Source organism: Amia ocellicauda, chromosome 23 (assembly GCF_036373705.1).
Source record: "Amia ocellicauda isolate fAmiCal2 chromosome 23, fAmiCal2.hap1, whole genome shotgun sequence".
NCBI classification, from domain to species: Eukaryota; Metazoa; Chordata; class Actinopteri; order Amiiformes; family Amiidae; genus Amia; species Amia ocellicauda.
Window position 1 is genome coordinate 9,774,402 of NC_089872.1, and position 19,339 is coordinate 9,793,740.

A 19,339-nucleotide genomic window follows, 5' to 3' on the forward strand; every position below is an offset into this window, starting at 1 on the left:
CCACATAGACCATTTTCCTCAGGGTCCATTATTTGTATGCCAGAGCAAATTAAATGTTCTTTATAGCTTAATTTCCGTTCAGGGAGCTCGTTTCCTCCAGACAGCAAAATCAATTTGAGAACCATTTGATATTAATTAACTTCAGTGGTCGGCATTGTACTGAAACATACGTATCATAAATATGTATTTATTTGCTGTTAAGTGGTTAAAGAAAATTAACGATTACAGGCTAAGCTCTGCCACTGACCCCCTGAGCATTACCCTTAAATTAGCTGCTAAAGTGTGGCTCACCCATGTCTCAGAGTCACTGAGTTAAGAGTTAAAGCCTCTGGTGGAAATAAGGATAATGGTTATGAATGCCTTTTGATTCCTCTACATTTATTTGACTTTTTGAGCAAATATGCACCACAGTCACCCCCTTCTGGCGTGTCCTTTAAACTCACCTGCTCACAATGCAATGCTACGATTTACACACTGACAACTCCTATATTCTGTATTAATGCAATGTTTCATTATGTATTCGTGCTATATTATATTATATGCATGTAATGTATTGCACACCAGTCACATCCTATGTAGTCTAATCTGTATTGTAGGCTGTCTATAACTGTAGGCTATATATTCTATTTTTATAGTTACTGTTCGTGTTTTTCTCATTTCTAATTATTCCAAAAACGTATGGTTGTAATCGGAATCATGCAAACTTTTCACTGGAAACCACGGTATCATGAAAACCAATGGGATTTTTTAACTCTCTTTACTCAGCTCAGTGAACTGTGACCGCTTTCGTGTTGCGCACATTTCCGCAGTTCTGCGCGGCTCCTCCAATGGGATGGGTGGGATTGTGCAGATCTGCGCAGACCTGCGGACATGTGCGCTACAAGAACGCGACCTATACATTTGTCTTGTCATTTGAAATTAATATGCCAACATGCAGTAGATATGAATAACGTAATAGGTGACGAATACCTAAAGGGGGAGGGGGCGGGTCACATATATGCACGAAATCTAAACCAAAACAAATCTGCCACCCAAAAACTACAAGTCCCAGCATCCCCCACCCCTAGCACTTTCAATGACACATCCACGCGTTGTCCCCACGGCCTAGCACGCTGCGTCTGTGTGCAGAGCGGAGGGACTGGGCGCTCCGGGTGCAGCACAGGTGTCTTTGTATTGGATTCCCACTTTCATTTAGCGCATATTTTCTCCGTATTATTTTTTTTAGGGTACAATCTAAGTCATGGCGGTCGAGCCGGTAGCCGCAATGTGTGAGCAGCTTGTTAAAGCGGTGGAGGTGATGATGGACGCGGAATCCAGTCAGCGATACCGCCTTGAGGCCCTTAAGGTAATATTTTAGCATGAAATTGCATGTGCATGTAGGAAACGTATCCCTCCCTGGCTTTCGTGTGTTACAGGGCATTGCTGGGGTGAACACGATGGCCAGATTTCAATTATATTACAGGAAACGTACAGCTACGCGCAGTGCTCTGTAATTTAGTTTTATCCTGTGCACTGGTACTCATTTCATTCATTCTCTGAAAGATAGGCTTTGACAGTTTGCTAGTTTGTGCACACTAGCTCGTGTGTTATCTTTGCATTTTGTTTTATGCATTGAGGAGGAGGGCTGCTGGCTAATGCTTGTCCTCTATCATTCACGCAATTAGCTTTTGAGGACATGGGTTTAAGTGTCTCTGTATATTAATGTAGCTATTCATAGGACTTTGTGGAGAAGTAAAATGTGTATTCTGCATTATCGCCGCAACAGAATATAATGCAGAATACTATCGTGGTCCTTTACTGAGGAAATGAATAATATGAATATGAAAAAATACATAATGTCTAATGTACCTCTGCATTTTGGTTACAAAAACAATACTTGCATCTGTTCACATTTTCCTCCCTTCTGCTTTCCTTATCAGTTTTGTGAAGAGTTCAAAGAGAAATGCCCCTTCTGTGTGCCCTGTGGTCTAAAGCTAGCAGAGAAGTCCCAGCCAGCAGTTGTGAGACACTTTGGCTTGCAAATACTGGAGCATGTTATCAAGTATGTTCATCTTTCTTTCTCCGCCCAAAAATCAACACTGTTGCTTATTGAAGGAAACAAATGCAGAAGGAATTATTCAGATAAGATGTACGCTCATTGCTTTCTTGTTTCATCAGGACACTGTGCTTAATGTCCTGTCAGTTAAAACAAACTAATTTCTGTACTTCTACTGGTGGGTGGTGGCCTTTAGAGGGAGTGACGGACTGTAAACCTTGTTTTTACACTTGAAGGTTTCGCTGGAACAACATGCCACAGCGAGAGAAGATTACGCTGAAAAATTGTGCGATGGGATTATTATCAACCGTGAGTTCCCTGCATGTTTACCATCTTCAACTTCAGTTAAGAAAAAAAAAAAAAAAGCGAAATTCTAAAATAAACTTAAGTCCTTAAAATGAAACTGGTTATGTCTGATAAGATGTCTTCTCGGGCTTGAATTTTATTGCAACATTTTATTTTTAAGTCAGGTCAAGTTTTAGACTGCCTGTAGTGTCTGTGTTGTGCCTGGAAATAGGCTATATATTACATAGCATAATGCACTTACATGACAACTTAAGCACTAGAAACTAGGCAAAGGACATCTGCTTTGGTTTCTTATGGCAGTTTGGTGTCTTTATTATGATTGTAAGGGCACATATCCCATTCTGGAAGAAGAGTGCCACATCAAGGACGCCCTATCGCGCATCATGGTGGAGATGATCAAGAGAGAGTGGCCACAGAACTGGCCAGACATGCTCAAGGAACTGGAGGCACTGACCAAGCAAGGGGTAGGCCCGGATACTTACGTTCATGGTTGGTGTATTGGTGGGGCCCTGTCTCGGCACAACTGAACTGATCGGCGTCTCCTTCCTGTGTTCCTCCAGGAAGCCCAGACCGAGCTGGTGATGCTCATCCTCTTGCGACTGGCTGAAGACGTGGTGACCTTCCAGACGCTGCCCACCCAGCGGCGCCGGGACATCCAGCAGACCCTCACCCAGAACATGGACAGCATCTTCAGCTTCCTGCTCACCATCCTGCAGCTCAATGTCAACAAGTACCGCAAACTGGTCAGCCCCTCTTCCAGTCTTTCCCTTACTGCCCTCCCCGTCCATACCTTCTCATGGGGATGTTGAAAGAACCAGCACGATGAGTTTTAAGACCACGTCATGTTATCATATGTTGTCTTAAGTCACGAGACCAGTGTCAGTGTGATTAGAAGCTAGGTTTAAGGTTTTGGTGATAAACACGTGCAATTTCTTTGATAAAATGTGTTAATTGTAAAGTCTTTGTGATGCACCATGACTGTAACTAACTTTTGGAAAGCATGTCAGTGATATTTATTTTTAATTTGCTTCACACCCTAGAATGCAGATTGTAATTAGGCACTGTGTCATTATATTTATCTTGATGAATAAGTTATGAAAATGCATTAGTCTGTATAATGCAGTAGTACAGCACTGAATAGATGCTTGTTTTTTGTATAGTCATGATTGTTATTGATGAACAGCTAAGGACATTGGAAGTAGTTTCCAGTGTAAGGTGACCATTACCTTTTCCTCATGTGGCTGAAGCCTGCTACAATTGTTCAGTACCACATCTCTTTTAAAGGCAAGGAAATATATTTGTTATAACTAGTTTAAATGTTTATTTTTCAGAAACTGGATGCCACCCAAGAATTGAAGGTAGGCTTTCATTGCTTATAAATCCACTAAAGCGAATCATTGAAAGTTGTAAGATGAACTGGTTTGCCCATGCATGTAATGTCTCTGAGGTCTACCCACCCAACTTCAAAGATTTTACATTAAGTAGTTTATATTACGATACAGTAGCTGTCCGTTCACAGTTAGGACTTGTTATGTTATGGATAGCAGATACAAACCCATTTTTTAGTTAATTTCTGTACTCCATTTTCAAATGACCAAACCACAGGTTGTCACCAATTCAGCTCCCCAAAGAAGACAAGTTGTGGTCCTAAATGGTGTCTCTTGTTTCCCCCAGGCCAGGGCGCACTGCCGAGTGGGCGTGGCTGCTCTGAACACACTGGCGGGCTACATCGACTGGGTGGCCCTCGTGCACATCACCCATGACAACTGCCGCCTGCTGGAGATGCTGTGTCTGCTGCTGAGCGAGACGGAGCTGCAACTGGAGGCCGCAGAGTGCCTGCTCATCGCCATCAGTAGGAAGGTGAGTCCATAGATGGTGAACATTTACATCTATCTTTACTTTGAGCCAAAAGTCCATGGAAAAGTATTGTAAGCTGTTCATTTTCATAGATTTAGGATTATATAGGATAAAGGCTTAGTTTACACATTAAGTGAGGCTCTGCCTATTTCGCTGTCCTTTAAAATGAAATGGCACCAAGAAGAATTTAGATCCTGGGTGTGTCCAAGCACAGTCCTCTCTCAGTCCTGCATTTGTCTCCCCAGGGGAAGCTGGAAGACAGGAAGCCACTGATGGTGCTGTTTGATGATGTGGCGATGCACTACATTCTGTCTGCGGCACAGTGAGTACAGGGGTGGACACTGGGGTTGTTGCATTCTGGGTATCGTAAATCCTCTTACTCATAGTTTCATTAGGCCCCTTTTGATCTTTTTTTTCTCGCTAAAGACCACAAATCTTGAATCTCTTTCTCAGGTCTGCGGATGGAGCCGGACTGGTTGAAAGGCACTACGTCTTCCTGAAGAGACTCTGTCAGGTGCTTTGTGCTCTGGGCAGTCAACTTTGTTCATTGGTGGTAAGTGAACAGGAAGTACAGGCATTGCTACTTTATTATTAATTATGACTTTATTATGCATCTCCAGCTCTGTAATTCTGTGGGAGGGGCTCTCGGCCCCTGTGTAAGGTCATGGTGTTTCTGTGCTCTTCAGGGCTCTGATGTGGATGTAGAAGTACCAGCCAACCTTAGCAAGTATATGGAGGCATTCCTGGCATTTACTACACACTCCAGCCAGGTGAGCCACACAAACTGTACTGAAGTTGAGGAAAAGCTTGCACCGTTCCTTGATCTTCTCAGAGAATGTAAAGCAAAACCACTAATTTCAGTAAATCTGGATTCTTGATTTTTACTATTTTTTGTTGGCTAGAATGTATTAAGTAATGTGTGCTCTATAAACTAGGCTTCTCTGAAACCAAAAGTATGAGGTGTTGTGTTTGATGTATTCGTCTTAATTCAACTGAAGTTCTTGAAATTGTGGAGTTGATCAGCCAACATTTTGAGGCCTCCACTTAGCTTTGTACCTGATGTGTGTGGTCCTTTTATACCCACTAGCCTCTTCCTTTGTTTATAGTTTTTAAGATCTTCCACCCAAGTCACCTGGGGCACCTTATTCAGACATGAGGTTATGTCAAAGGATCCCATCGTCATAGAAATGACTACCAAATACCTGAGAGCTACGATGACCAACCTTGTTAAGGTATGGGAACTTCTCATCCTGGTTTTAATTCTCCTTCTGATGTCTGTCAATGTAGATGACAATCTCCCGAATTCACCTTGTAAATTTAATTTGTATATTCTTGGATTGGATTTGATAAAAAAGAACGCAGTCTTCAGGATATATGTGCCTGTGTTTAGAAGAATATTTTATTCTCCTTCTGAAGAATCATTTGGAAAATATGAGATGTTGTGGAATTCTGAAAGTCTTGCATCAATGAAATAGAACGTAGAGCTTGTTTAAAGAGTAATTTTGGAGTGAGATTGATATTCCTGGTCTTTTCCTGTAAAGTTTCTCCCCCATCCCTCTGTACTTCTAGACTGGGTTCCCATCAAAAAATGACAGTCCGAGTTGTGAGTATTCTCGTGTAGACTTTGACAGCGACGAGGACTTCAATTCTTTCTTCAACTGTGAGTGCATCCATTTCCTTATGTGTTCCTATCAGTTAGTATATACTCTAAAACTATTCAATATTTAAAATAATTCCGTTGTGATGCTCTTATGAAAATTCTGTAGTTCGTTTTTTTTGCATTTAAGAAAAGAACGTCATCTCACTTGTCTGTGTATGTAACCTTTATCAAGTGCTGGAGAATTGACTTAGGTGTGTGGGTATTTAAAGAACAAATAGAACAGTAGGAAAACACCCTAGATAATCATTCCTTTATTTTACTCTGACCCTTTTAACTGTTGCCCACACGAGAGGAAGAAAATATATAGGGATCCCAGTTGTTGGCCATTTAGAAAACCAAGAAGGTGACCACATCATGTTTTAATGACGTTTTAAGATGATGACAACCTCTTGCAAGTCACTCCCTTACCTACAGGAAGATGGAGGCTGTGGCACTGTCCCGGCAACGCGGTGTCATCGGTGGCCACTGTCTTCAGCTCTGTCTTGTGTCCTTGCAGCTTTCCGGGCCCAGCAGGGTGAGGTGGTGCGCAATGCGTGCAAAATCATTCCTCTGGAAGCCTTCCAGATCGCGGGCGAGTGGCTGCGGTACCAGATCAGCACCCCCATTGACATCGGCTCCACCATGTGTAAGCTCTCTGAAGGACGGAGACAGTACCACAGAGCTGGCCAGACTCACGGAGAGTCCTTGTCCTGCGGCTTCATAGGTCTCTTTGAATCCTCAATCTATACATACCTGGAGAAAAATATATTTTGGTAGATTAAGACTAACCTAGTTTAATTAACTTCATTCATTTAATTCACTGTGGTTTTACGGTTTATATTATTCATGATTTTTATTGATTTGGGAGAATTCTACCAGAGTATTAGAACCACGTCATAAATCCTGTGCCGTTGAGGTAACAGGTCTGTTCTTGTTCACGCCAAGTATTTCGGTATTGATTTGAATCTGAAAGAGAGGGGAATACCCTGTGTGTAATCAAGAGCACTGGGGCAGAACAGCGGGGAAATCTAAAGATTAGTTTATTTGCATCAACCACCCAGCTACTGAAACAGACCGAGGGGTTGGGTTTTCGTTCTGATCATTTCCGCCACCAGCTCATAGCGGGAGTGTGGTTGGACTCCTTCAAAAGAAGTTAGCTTACACATTTTTAGGTGACATTTGGTAACCATTTGGTTTTTGGGGGGAGGGGTTTGTCACAGTGTTGCATTAAGCAACAGTTTCTAGAAATGTAAGCTGAATTCTGACATGGTTCACACAAACATGTTTATACAGTGCATTCAAAGTGCCTTGCTTTGTTTAATACAGATTGTTACAGACAAGAGAACATAATTAACCAAATCATATTTTGCTCTGACGTTGCTCAAGTGGAGCGAAAAGGTACTCCATGTTTTTAGGATTAGTCAAATATTATGAAAGGCCCAACCTGTGCGTAGGAGATTATTTTACCTGATAAGACCTTCCCTTCACAGAGAGAAATAAAATTAAGGTCTTCTCATTGTGCTCTTTCTCACAGCCAAGACGGCCGAAGGCTTGTGCTCCATATTCTCCCCCTCTGTGGTCCAGTGGGATGCCATGACCTTCTTCACAGAGAGTGTAGTGGGACAGCTCTTCAAGAATGTGGAGAAGGAGGTAGGCGTCTCATGCAGGGGTCCCACTAATTTGACCACCAGTATTGTCCGTACAGACACTGTTTCTGATACAAGTATAGAATGACTGCCGTTTCTCCCTCTTCCGCCCCTGTCAACCAGAAACTCCCCACTGACCAGGGCATCGAGCTGCTGCAGGCCGTGCTGAACTACGAGACCAGGGACCCTCTCCTGTTGTCCTGTGTCCTGACCAACGTGTCCTCCCTGTTTCCCTTCGTCACCCACAGACCTCACTACCTCCCGCAGGTCCTCTCCAAGGTGAGGCCACCCTCCACCAACTAAGACTCTGTACTGAAGGCCATGTTTTTATATCTGAGCAGGGTTTGGAATTATTTTACTTTAATTAATGGATTTCAGCTTCTCTTCCTTAATTCCTTGTTGCGTTCTGTGTAAATTCTCCTAAGCAGGACTTTAATCCCTCCTTATTAGGGAGTCCATCAGCTGTTACCCCCTTCCTGCACAATTCAGAAGCTTATGTGCATTTTTATCTTTCAGGAATTATATGTACAGAAGTGTTTTGAGAGGCAGCAGTACATTTTAATTGTACCCTCTTCATTAAAAGAATCTGCATGTCTTTAAATTTTCAGCTGTTTGCATCGATTACATTTGAAGTGATTGAAGAGAGCAAGGTAAGAAAACTATCTGTTTATGTTTTGCAGTGTGGAGTAACTTGCTGACTATCATAATCCCTCTGATTATACTCTATATGTGTTCACTGAATTTATTTAAATGCATGGTAGGCCAAAGAAAAGGGAGTTAAAGGATCAATCTTAGATGCCAGAGACTTTGTGACCTTCAGAAATGAGGGAATTATGGAGAATTAGGTTAGCGGGGATTAGATGCATCCCATTGTCTCCCATCCTTGTTGTAATTTTGAATAGCTGTAAATAAATATCATGGCTTTCTCGAGGAACAGACAAAACAAATCTCATATACCATGAAGGTGTTTTGATTTATTACAGCAGTAGATTTCCCAGATATCAGAGCAGGGCCGAGCGTGTTGTTTTTTGGAAGCCTATTGATTTTTGCTTCAAGGGCAGCTTTGAAATGTGTGCTGCTGTGATTGATCGCCAGGCGCCCAGGACCCGTGCTGTGAAGAACGTGAGGAGGCATGCCTGCTCCTCCATTATCAAGATGTGCCGAGACTACCCACAGTTCATACTGGTGCGTATCGGGGCCTGTGGAAAGGGGAGAACTGTCAGAATTGATTGAAATGGGTCGAAACTTGTATTGCTCTGTAGGTCTTGGATAAACATTAGTTCCTGCCATCATGTCAGTACACCGTTTGCCTAAATTATAGCCTTGGAACTGAGTGGGATGGACTCTGCTATCTACTGGAAGGTTTGAATTTATTCAGTCGATAATATTTCACCAAGGTCTTGCAGAGTGAAGCACGCCCTTAAAATAGTCATTTACAGTGGGTTGACGTGACCTTGGAGGAGGGTTAAAACTTCTGCTGTACAATGCCATCAGTGTATACATGCTCTGTGTTTAAAGAAGCTGTTTGAAGCTGTGACCTGATCTGAAAGGTCTTTTGAGTGTGTTTGTGGAGTCATTCTCAGACCAGATGGTTTTCTTTCCCCTCCTTGAGCCACACTGCACTTCAGGGAATGGTTTTCAGGCTAATGGGGTGCTCTGTCTGATCTGCCACAGCCCTGCTTTGACATGCTCTACACCCACGTGAAGAACCTCTTCTCCAACGAGCTGCTGCTCACTCAGATGGAGAAGTGCGCTCTGATGGAGGCGTTGGTCCTCATCAGCAACCAGTTCAAGGACTACAACAAGCAGAAGGCCTTCCTGGAGGAGCTGATGGCCCCAGTGGCGGCGCGCTGGCAGTCTGAAGAGATGAGGCAGTAAGCTGGCTGGCTTTTTCTTTGCTTCTTTCGTATTCGTGGATGCAACCCTGTGTAGAGTAAAGCCGTCTACAAAATGTGCTTTGTTGCTGTACTTGATACTGTGCTTTCTGAGCAAGTTGAGAGCACCAGGTTGCACAATCAGGATTACTTTCAGGCTTTCTGGTGCAAGACAGCTACACTCCTGCTTGTTTAAGTTAAATTAAAATGTCACCTATATTTGATATAGGGAAGAGAAGCTATATAACATTAATGGAAGTGGAGCTAAATGGGGAGGCAAAAAAATATAATTTAAGGCTCCAAAATGTATTGGTTCTGATAGTATGAGCAGCTAGTGAAATGTTGTTGTAGTTAACTTTATTTGTCTTTATTCATCAGTGTGCTGTGGGATCCAGCGCTCTTCCTGGCCTATGTTGGTGCTGACCAGTTGATGAACGACCCGACCATTGATGACCAGAGTGGAATTAACAGGTCCAGGGTAAGTGTGACCGGTTCATAACTGGACAGCTGGCTGGAGCTAATTCGATGGCAGCAGTGAGAAGGGTAATGACATCTGTAATGAAAAGGGCACTGCTCTGCTTCTCTAATGACTTTCACGTACAAAGCTTGACATAATAACTACATTTAGAGTCATTACAAATAATGTAAATGAGTGTTCAGTTTGATCCTCTGACCCTCAAGTTGTTTTTAATATGGATCTCAATTGTATTTTAGAAATGACAGAACTTTGAGGATGGGTCTTGCTTGATGACCAGTCAAAGTATTGTGCTTTGAATAGTTGGCATCACAACAGTTTGAGCCATTTATGGCACAGAATGAACTGGAAATGGAAAACCTTGCCCGTTTCTCTTCTTTCACTGTTTGTTGTATTTTCTTTTTTCAGTTTCTGCCACGGGAAGTGCTATTTCCCCTACCCTGTCTATTATACACAGTAAACCATAAAATAAGTGGAATTTAGTATTAACACCACCAGTAGACTGTCAGTCCTGGAATGATTGAATAATGATGCCAATTCTTATAGTCTAAGAAATCTAAACTCCTAAAATCCATTTTTGGTGGCTGTAGAAACTGCTGTAGTTGGGCAGACAAGTATCAGGTTGTTGAACCTGTGTAGCGCAGGAACCTGCTGAGACGGGCATGTTAAAAGGCCCTGCTTAAAGCTGGTGCCGGGGACGCTTCAGGCTGAGCCAGTGTCCTCCGTCGCTATTGGTCCGTTCCATCCTGTCCGTTGCTCTACCACTTTACTCTCCCATCCCTGTCTTGTTTCTGTGTTTGTGCCAGAATTAATCTCTTTAAAAGCCGCTTTCCTCTATTTTTTTTTTTTGTTCGTTTATTTCCCCATTCTGTCATTTTCTTTTGTTTTCTTTTGTTTGTTTGGTTTTATTATTTTAACCCGAACAACCCCAACCCTGTCCCCTTTCCCCTTCACCCGTTCTGCTGTAGATCAGCTTTTGTGTGTACACCATTCTGGGCGTAGTGAAGCGGGCTCGTTGGCCTGCTGATCTGGAGGAGGCCAAGGCCGGAGGATTTGTGGTCGGGTACACCCCCAACGGCAACCCCATCTACCGCAACCCCTGCACAGAGCAGGTCCGCGCCCTGCTGCCAAACCTGCTCGCGCTCATAAGGTGGGTCGAGTCGGACGTGAGTACCCCGCGCTGCCTGGCGGCGTCTTGTTACTGGTTTTCCGTAGTGCGCCTACGACGCGCTCTCCTGCAGGGAGACCGTGGGAGAAGCGGTGGAGCGGGCGCCCCACTCAGTACTGCTGCCGGCTTGTGAAAGTGGGCGGCAGTACTGGAGGTCACACGGTCTCGCGGCTCTCGTGCGTCCTGCTCTGGAGTTTCCGGCGCCACCTCTCCCATTCTCAGCCAATGGGAGTGTGGGTGCTGGGAACAGTCACCAGAGCAGCGCATGTTCAATACCACCTCTCATTGGTTACCCAATGGGAGTTTGTACTGCAAGAGCAGGGGAGAAGACAACATTTTCTAGTTTCCCCCCCTCTTTTATTTATTTATTTTTATTGATTTTATTTTTGAAGTCCTTTACCCTTATTTCTATTTGATTTATTATTTTTATTTATTTTTTAAATCTTTCGTCTCCAGAGGCTGGTGTTTTACCCTCATTGCTTTGAAAGGGAAGGTCACTAGCACATAAACCTTTGTGTTGTCCTCCTCAGCTTCTAATCCTGGTTTGTCTTCTGTTTATATCCTGTGGGGAGTCCACAGGGGGAAGATGAATGAGTTTAGTTAGGATACAATGTACCTCACACTGCTGTCACAGCTGGGAAGCTTTTGAAATGTATTTTCTGCCAGTCCCTCAGATCCTGTGGTGCTTTATTCTTGGCATATGCAGCCTGGTGGAGGTGGCCGAGTTCTCACATTTGTCATTTCAAAGGCTCAGGGAGACTAAGAGGTTTAAAGGGGTAGGGGTGAGTCCTGGGCAGCACTGGGGTTTCCTTTGGTCTGAAACGCTTCAGTCTGCAGGAGCTGTGTGACCATTTCCTCTCAAGTGATATTTTGCAGCCTGTGCGAGTGAAAAGGAGAGGTTTTTAACGGTTAGGGTCCTAGTGGATCATCCAAACCACAACTGGGAAGTTGGTTGTAATCTTGGTATTCACTAATTATAAATCAGACCCATATAGAAAGAATTACATTGATTATAAAATAGGGCCACGTCTTGCTGCGTCATGTCTTGACCTTCCTGTGTGATGTTTTTGCTGCAAATTATAGATTGTGTATCCCTTTTTCTTCACTCGAGCAGAGGAAAGCCCAGTCCTGTGGAGAACCTTGGTCCTTATTATTTTTAGGTTTCACTCCCCACTCTTGATTTTAGTTAAGTATCACAGTGGGCATCTATAGGGTTGCCCGTCTTATGTAGACCTTCCCATTTGCCCAGGCAGAGCTGCTTCCGTTAGTCAAAACTGTTTAGTGAAAAAGCAAAATAAATGTAATCATCAAAGTTCAAATCTGCAAACTAGGACTACAGGTAGGTGGGAATAGTACGTTCCACATTGTTCTCTACTTATTATTTTGGACGGGGTCCTGGGATTTAACAAAGCCTTTGTGACATTTATGGCAGCTTTGGCACGGGGGTGATGTGGCCCATACAACTCCCAATGTCAAAGCAGGTGCAGTAGCTTGGACTTGTCTGTCATTAAGGGTGTCAGGCGGGCTCTCATTTGATTGACAGATATCTGTTCTCTCAGGGCAAATGTGTAGTGGGAGAACCAGAGAATGCACTATGCAAGTTGGTTGTCCTTTTAAATTTGGATTTACTCGAGCTGCCTGAAGTGATTTGCTCTTTTTTCTACATTATTCCTTATACATAATTATGTTATTAAAATATTGATTGATTAGAGAGGGAGAGCGAGCACTAACTCGGTTAGCTTGTTACTGTTTTTTTATTTTATTTTACTCATGAAATAAGACAGGCATGCAGTTACATAAGAAGGTAAGTTGCCCACGCTCACCACAATGAAATGGCTCATTCAAGGATAATGGTAATGTTCATGAATCATTTACATAACCTGGAAATGAGCTAGTTGGGCGGGGTGGGGAGTTGTTATCCGTCATCACAGTATTTATAATTTTATGAGGATGAGAATATGTTAGGATGGTTTATTTTTATATATATATATACCTGCATGTTCTATTCTTTTACTTTTTATTATCAGTATTGTCCCGAGGTCATGTGTATGTATACAATTGTATACATTTATTGGCTAGGCAGTTAGTGGGTGTGTGTGACTGTTGAACCAGAGATGAGTTCAGTATGTTTATATATGTTTATATAAAAGTAGTATGTTTATATAAAAAAATGTTGGTGCATATGTAAAATTCAGACCAGAGCTGTGACATTCTTGTAGATGGAAAGTACATTACCATCTGCTACAGACCGAGGCAATTAAGAATGTGAAGGTTAGCTTTTGTTTGCTTGCTTTTTTTTGGTTCCATTGAAAGTGCTGAATGGTTTTCAAAATAGTCAAAAGGTCAAAGGTAAAGTCTTCCTAAATGCACAGTCCACAGTTCTGGAGGGGGGGCAGCCACTCTGGAGCACTAACTATGAATTAAAAAAAAATAGATCTAAATATAGAAGCATGGAAGTTTTTGTGGCATGTTACAAATCAGATCTCTGTAAAGTTTGTAGCACATGGGGGAGCTGGTAACTGAAAGATATTTTAAATATATTTTAAAATGTACCAATTCTGTCGTTTTCTGTAGGTTATATTGTGTAATATTTGACTTTATTAATTTTTGGCCTTCACTGGGCCAAACGGTTTGAGGCACCAGTAGCTCCTCTTTGCCTTCACTGTAAACTACAAGCTAGTCTCTTACAAGGCCTTTCTTTTGCAGGACCCACAACAACCTCTTCCTGCCTGAGAACCTGGCCCGGCTGAGCGAGACCTTCACCAGGGCATACGACGTAATGGAGGTGGAGAAGAACGTTGTTCTGGGTAGACGAACCTTCTTTCAAAATGAGCTTATATGACAGGGGCTGAGTTTGTCAGAATTCAGGCTAACATGTCTTTGAAACCTTTTCAGCAAGAGGCACAAGGGTTGGTTTACACTTCCGACCTCCATTTGAATAATAATTCTAGTTGGTGGTCTCGGACTAGCAGAGTGGCATCATCCACACAGGCACGAGCTGCGTTTATTTATTTATTTATTTTTTATTCCTGACAGATCGTGCGGGCCTTTTGTGTCTGCAACCCCAAATCTTATAGGGTCGTTGTACGTCAAAGAAATGTCAACATCTGTTGCCTGAAAGCATGCCAGTGAAGACTGATGTACAGCATTCGTCTGCTAGAGATGTATAAACCAGTCTCAAGTCTTACAGAAGTTGTGTTTCCTGGTTAGCCAGCTGGTATCTGGTTGGCATTCCTGTGCTGCTGATTTGAGTTTTTTGCTGGTGTGAAGGGCCCCGTCTCTTTATGTTGCAGGACTGCCGCAGCCTGTGCTGGATATCTACGACTCGCCCGTGTACAAGACCATGCTGGAGCGCATGCAGGGATTCTTCTGCACTCTGTATGACAACTGGTAAGATGCACTGCATATGATTTCATAGGTGTGAAGCACCAAATCAAACTGGCAAAGCAAAGAAATGCATTTTTCCTTCCCGAAGTGACACAGGTTAATTGTGTTTGTGGGTGTGCATAGGGGTTCAAATGTGTAAGAGTGCAACACAGCCGTAAGAATGATTTTACTTTATTTTACTTGATTTTGTCTTTATTATTGATATGATTAAGCATTATACTGTATGTATTTTACTGGGAAAACGTATGTGGCGGGGTACTAACCAAGCACAACAGCGGTGAGTGATTTAGATTTCTGAGTAAACTAAATAAAAAAAAAAAAAAGCAATGAAGAGGACAGCTAGGCCATAGACCCCTCTATTACTCATGTGGTTTTCTGTATCCCTTGTTGTCCTTGTGCAGTTTCCACATCCTGGGCAACGCTGGTCCCTCCCTACAGCAGGACTTCTACACGATGGAAGGGCTGGCCGAGCAGGTGGTCAGCTCTGCCTTCGTCAGCCTGGCGCATGTCCCCGACCACCGCCTGCGGCCCATGCTCCATATCCTTACTGGAGATAGACAGACACCTGCCATCCCTTCAGGATTGAGGAAGTGTTTGTGTATTCTAGTCGTGTAAATGGATAAATGGGGTGGATGACCAGAATTGAATTTGATTAAACCGACTCTGTGTATACAGCTTCCTTAATTATTGCCTTGTGCTCACGGGTCTTCATGAAGCAGCTGGTGCTGTCCTGCCCCACAGAGTACTATGACAGCCTTCTGTGCCCTCTCCTCGGACCTCTGTTCTCCTACATGCTGCAGGTAAGACATTCGAGCACAGCCTTGCATATGGAGCAGTTCAGTGGGGTGCTTTGACTTTCCTCCAACTTGTAATGTTCACAGATGGCCACTAGAGGGGAATAAATCCCACTTGTTTTGATTTTACCTTGAAAGAGGTATATATCCTATTTACCAACACTCTCATGGGATGTGTTAATCGCAAATATATTTCAACCAAGTGTAATGGACAGCACTTAAATACTTCAAAAGTATGGGAATGTTTTTAAGACTTCCTAATTCTAGTTAGAATTTCTTAATTTCCTTTAGTTTTCGTTTTTATTTCCAGTTGGGGGATTTCTTCCTTAGATTAGACACTATATTTAGATCGACATTAGTCTGATCCACAAAAGACTCTGAAGTCTTTGATGACAAGATTGTTTCCTATATTGTGTGGCTGTATTACTGTCATGCTGATGTTAAGGAAATCCCTGGCATAGCTGTAATACATATATATTTTTTGCTTGTCTTGTATATAGAGACTGAATCAAAGGTGGCAGGTCATCAACCAGAGGAGCAGTCTTGGGTGAGAAAACAGTCTTGTTATCTATCGCATAAGATAAACCAGCCAATCACAGAGCAGCATTTCCAAAAATGTTAGCTTGTGCATCAATGTAAATGTCGTGTCTTGCTGTCGTGTGCAGTGGCTCTGATGAGGAGGAGGCCGGTGAGGAGAAGCCCGTGACCCAGGAGATGCTGGAGGAGCAGCTGGTGAGACTGGTGACCCGGGAAGCCCTGGACCTGCTCAGTAAGTGTTGGACGGTCTCACTGACAGTGTCGTTCTCGGTCTGGGGTTGTCCTGGTTAATTGGAGAGCGCTCCTGTTCTCTGTTTCAGCTGTGACCTGTATATTGAAGAAAGCCCCTGAGTCTGCCGGCAATAAAGAAGAAATGGAGGGTAAAGCAGCTTTTCTTTCCTCTGCTTCCTTCCTACTTTCCTTGATGCGTTCATTTTGTGAATCACAGTCATTTCAAACCCTTGGTTATAATTAAAACAAATCAATAAAAAAAAATTGTCTGAACTGAATGCACATCAAGGAAGATGTACCTAGAGCCATGTTTTGGTGTATTTCAGATGAAGAGATGATGGCCACAGACTCCTCTCAGGCCCCAGGCGCTCCCACATACCCCACAGACGAGCTGACGGAGCTTGGGAAATGCCTCCTGAAGCACGAGGTAACTGTCCCTCCCCTCCTCACTTGCATGAGAGAGCGGAGTGTCGAGATCATCTTCTGTTGATGTCTGAGCCGTGTTTGATCTTCTCAGGACATTTATATGACCCTGCTGACCATCGCCTTCAGTTCACTGTCATGGAAGGACACCAGTAACTGCCAAAGGACTGCATCTGTGGTGTGCTGGACTCTGCTCAGACAGGTGGGGGGCGATTTAAGAGTCCCTATGGGATGATTAAACACTTCTCTTCACTTTTGTAATTTGTCTTGGTTTAGTTTTGTTGTACCTAGCGTGACATAAGTATCCGTGTGTTGCCTCTGCTTTGTGTGCAGGTGGTGGGGGATAACCTGCTGCCCGAGGCAGTCACCTGGTTTTACACCAGCGTGCTCAAGGGCTTGCAGATGCACGGGCAGCATGAGGGCTGCAACGCTGCTCTTACCCAGCTGGCATTCCTGATCTACGACGCTTTGGTGAGTCAACAGGGGCTCCTCAGCCCAGGCTGGTCCTCTTGTAAGGGCACCTTCCTCATTGTCCACTGCAGGCTCACTCATGGGTGATGTGTTATGGGTTACATCCTGTAAAGGCCTCCATGTTAAGGTTTGTTTTGGCTCTTTGGCCACTGTTCAGACATTGCTAGCCAAACTTGCATTCCACATCATAGCAAATCAACACAATTCTGATTGAATATGATAATGGTAGTTTTTCTTACCAAGTTATTAGAATTGCAATGCAATTTGACTGCCAATGTCATGGTTATATTCTTTATTTTATTTATTTAACTACATGAAATAAATGTTAAATATCATTGCATGTCCAGTTGTGTGTCATGTGGGCATTTATGGAAAGGCATATTCAAAGTGTAAACCCCTTTTTCAGCAAAAACAAAACCCTCTTGACATCTGTCCTGCCTGTTGTCTTACAGAGGCCTCGCTACTCTGAGCTCAGGGCAGTTATGACCCAGATCCCCAAGATACAGCTGGACACCCTGGACCTGTTTGACCAGAGGGTGTTGAACCCTGTGCCACAGAAGCCAGGGGACAAAAAGAGGAAGGATCAGTTTAAAAAGCTCATCACTGGCACAGTTGGGGTAAGGGCACTGAAACTACTACCCAAACAAATATGATTTTTTATGTGATGAAATGTGCATTTCTTTATTTCAGTTTGATTGTTCAGATATGAACTTGTGAAGACCCATCTTGATTTGGATGTATAGCTGCATCAGAAACATGACCACTGTCTTTGTTCTCTGGCAGAAACCTCTGGGCCAGCAGTTTAAGAAGGAGGTCCACATCCGGAACCTTCCGTCACTCTTCAAGAAGGTCAAGCCGGAGGTGAAGCGGGACGCTCTGGACAGCGAGAACAGCGGCCTGGCTGCTCTCTTCACACCTCAGCCGGAGGACATTTAAGGAAGGGAAGAAGTTGGTGTGGCTCAGCCCCTGTAGTCATGGGAAATCCAGATTTGTTACCCCACCGCTTTCCCCCTGGAATGAAATGGGTCCTTTTTTTTTTTTTTAAATGTAGAGTATTGATGACATTATATGTTGGCCACTGATCTTTCATGGTAAAGACAACAACCACATTGGTTTCTGGCAGGTATTTCGCTCTGGAGTCCTGGAAATGAGACGTGCATCTTCACATGTCCAGGACCCTGTCACCCCTTTAGAAACGGGACGCGTTTCACAATTTTCAGGCCTGCTACATAGGAAATTGGATTCTTTTTTGTGATATTGAGGCGGTGGTGATGATGATGATGATGATGATGATCATCCAGTCAGCAGGGGTGCTCAAAAGTGCATGTGAAGGATTGACTGATTTGACCTTTATAAAGTGATCTGAGACTGGGAGAGGTGAAAGCTGATGAAGATATAAGCTAATCTGTAAATCCGATTGGCTGACGGTTGGAATTTTTCAAGTTAGGCCTCGTCCACACTACAAAACCGATCTTTACGTTGACACTCAAAGCCTTTATGCTTTCTCTTGCTCAGAGCGGTCACCCTTAAACCCATTCTTTTGGATGAAATGTATCTAGACACCAATCATGCAGTTTGGATATGAATGTTAAGTCATGTGCTCCCACTTTCTCTGTTTTGTTCACTACCTCAGCACACCTGGAGCTGTAGAGACGCACCTTCTCGCTCTGTTTTTAGTTGTACAATTACAAACACATATCAATTTACATTTTTTGTAGGTATGCCATCTAGAATGAAGGATCAATCCTACAGTTTTAGGATATTTCTGAAGACAAATCAAGTTATAGTTCACGGTTAATTATGAAGTACTCACTCGTGACGGTCAGAAATTAACTTATTAGTTCCGTAGTCTCCACCACCTTCTGACCTGCTTTGTAGTGTGGACCTTAAATATATAAAGGAGTCATAGTGCATCTTTAAAGAAATTGTTAAAATAACTGGCATAGATGGCCAAGGCGGGCTACATCTAGAGATGGTGCAAACGAGCTGAAGACCTTAAGAACAAAGTGCGATTCTCAAAAACCACTTTGCCAGAACTTCTCATTTTTATTGTTTCAAAAGAAAAAGTACTACATTCCACTTCTGTTGTAATTTCTCCACCCGTTCAATGTACATTTAACAAATGTTGCCTTTTTAAAAAAAGTAATTTAATTTTTTACTAGTCATTTAACACTAAGGAAAAAAAAAAAAAAGATTTGTAATGTACAGGAATCAAAACAAATATTGGAAAGTATGTTGTGCTGTTTATATCATTTTGGCGTTTTTAATAAATGTAGACTTTGATGTCCTGCCCTGCGGAAGTCATTTCTAAAGAGAAGTCTGAGCAGCTAAAGCCAGAGCAATGCATCTTGTATGAAAGGACCAACGTTGAAACCCTTCATTGAAGTAGCTGTCACTAATGCAGCACGACAGCATAAATCACTTTAAATGAAACTCAAGGTTCAACTTGGCACCAGCTTGGAAATTACGGATATTTTGTGAACCAACTAATGCAGA

General features: G+C 43.0%; 1 protein-coding gene across 2 annotated transcripts; it reads left to right on the plus strand.

Annotated features, from left to right (window-relative positions):
• The first annotated feature begins 1,103 nt into the window (after nucleotides 1–1,103).
• xpo5 (exportin 5) lies at nucleotides 1,104–19,126 on the plus strand. 2 transcript variants are annotated; one of them, XM_066696468.1, is made up of 32 exons: nucleotides 1,104–1,345; nucleotides 1,920–2,041; nucleotides 2,272–2,344; nucleotides 2,668–2,805; nucleotides 2,902–3,084; nucleotides 3,673–3,699; nucleotides 4,016–4,201; nucleotides 4,444–4,520; nucleotides 4,652–4,751; nucleotides 4,885–4,968; nucleotides 5,305–5,430; nucleotides 5,768–5,858; nucleotides 6,355–6,561; nucleotides 7,372–7,487; nucleotides 7,607–7,762; nucleotides 8,092–8,133; nucleotides 8,579–8,668; nucleotides 9,158–9,357; nucleotides 9,736–9,835; nucleotides 10,801–10,982; nucleotides 13,707–13,807; nucleotides 14,294–14,390; nucleotides 14,789–14,924; nucleotides 15,089–15,187; nucleotides 15,682–15,728; nucleotides 15,847–15,950; nucleotides 16,039–16,098; nucleotides 16,276–16,376; nucleotides 16,467–16,574; nucleotides 16,706–16,843; nucleotides 17,296–17,460; nucleotides 17,627–19,126. In XM_066696468.1, the coding sequence occupies exons 1-32, from the start codon at nucleotides 1,241–1,243 to the stop codon at nucleotides 17,777–17,779; spliced, it is 3,714 nt and encodes a 1,237-aa protein (XP_066552565.1). In that variant the 5' UTR covers nucleotides 1,104–1,240; the 3' UTR covers nucleotides 17,780–19,126. The 2 variants fall into 2 exon arrangements, with proteins under 2 accessions (XP_066552565.1, XP_066552566.1); XM_066696469.1 differs by having other exon boundaries at nucleotides 6,355–6,483.
• The last annotated feature ends 213 nt before the right edge of the window (nucleotides 19,127–19,339 follow it).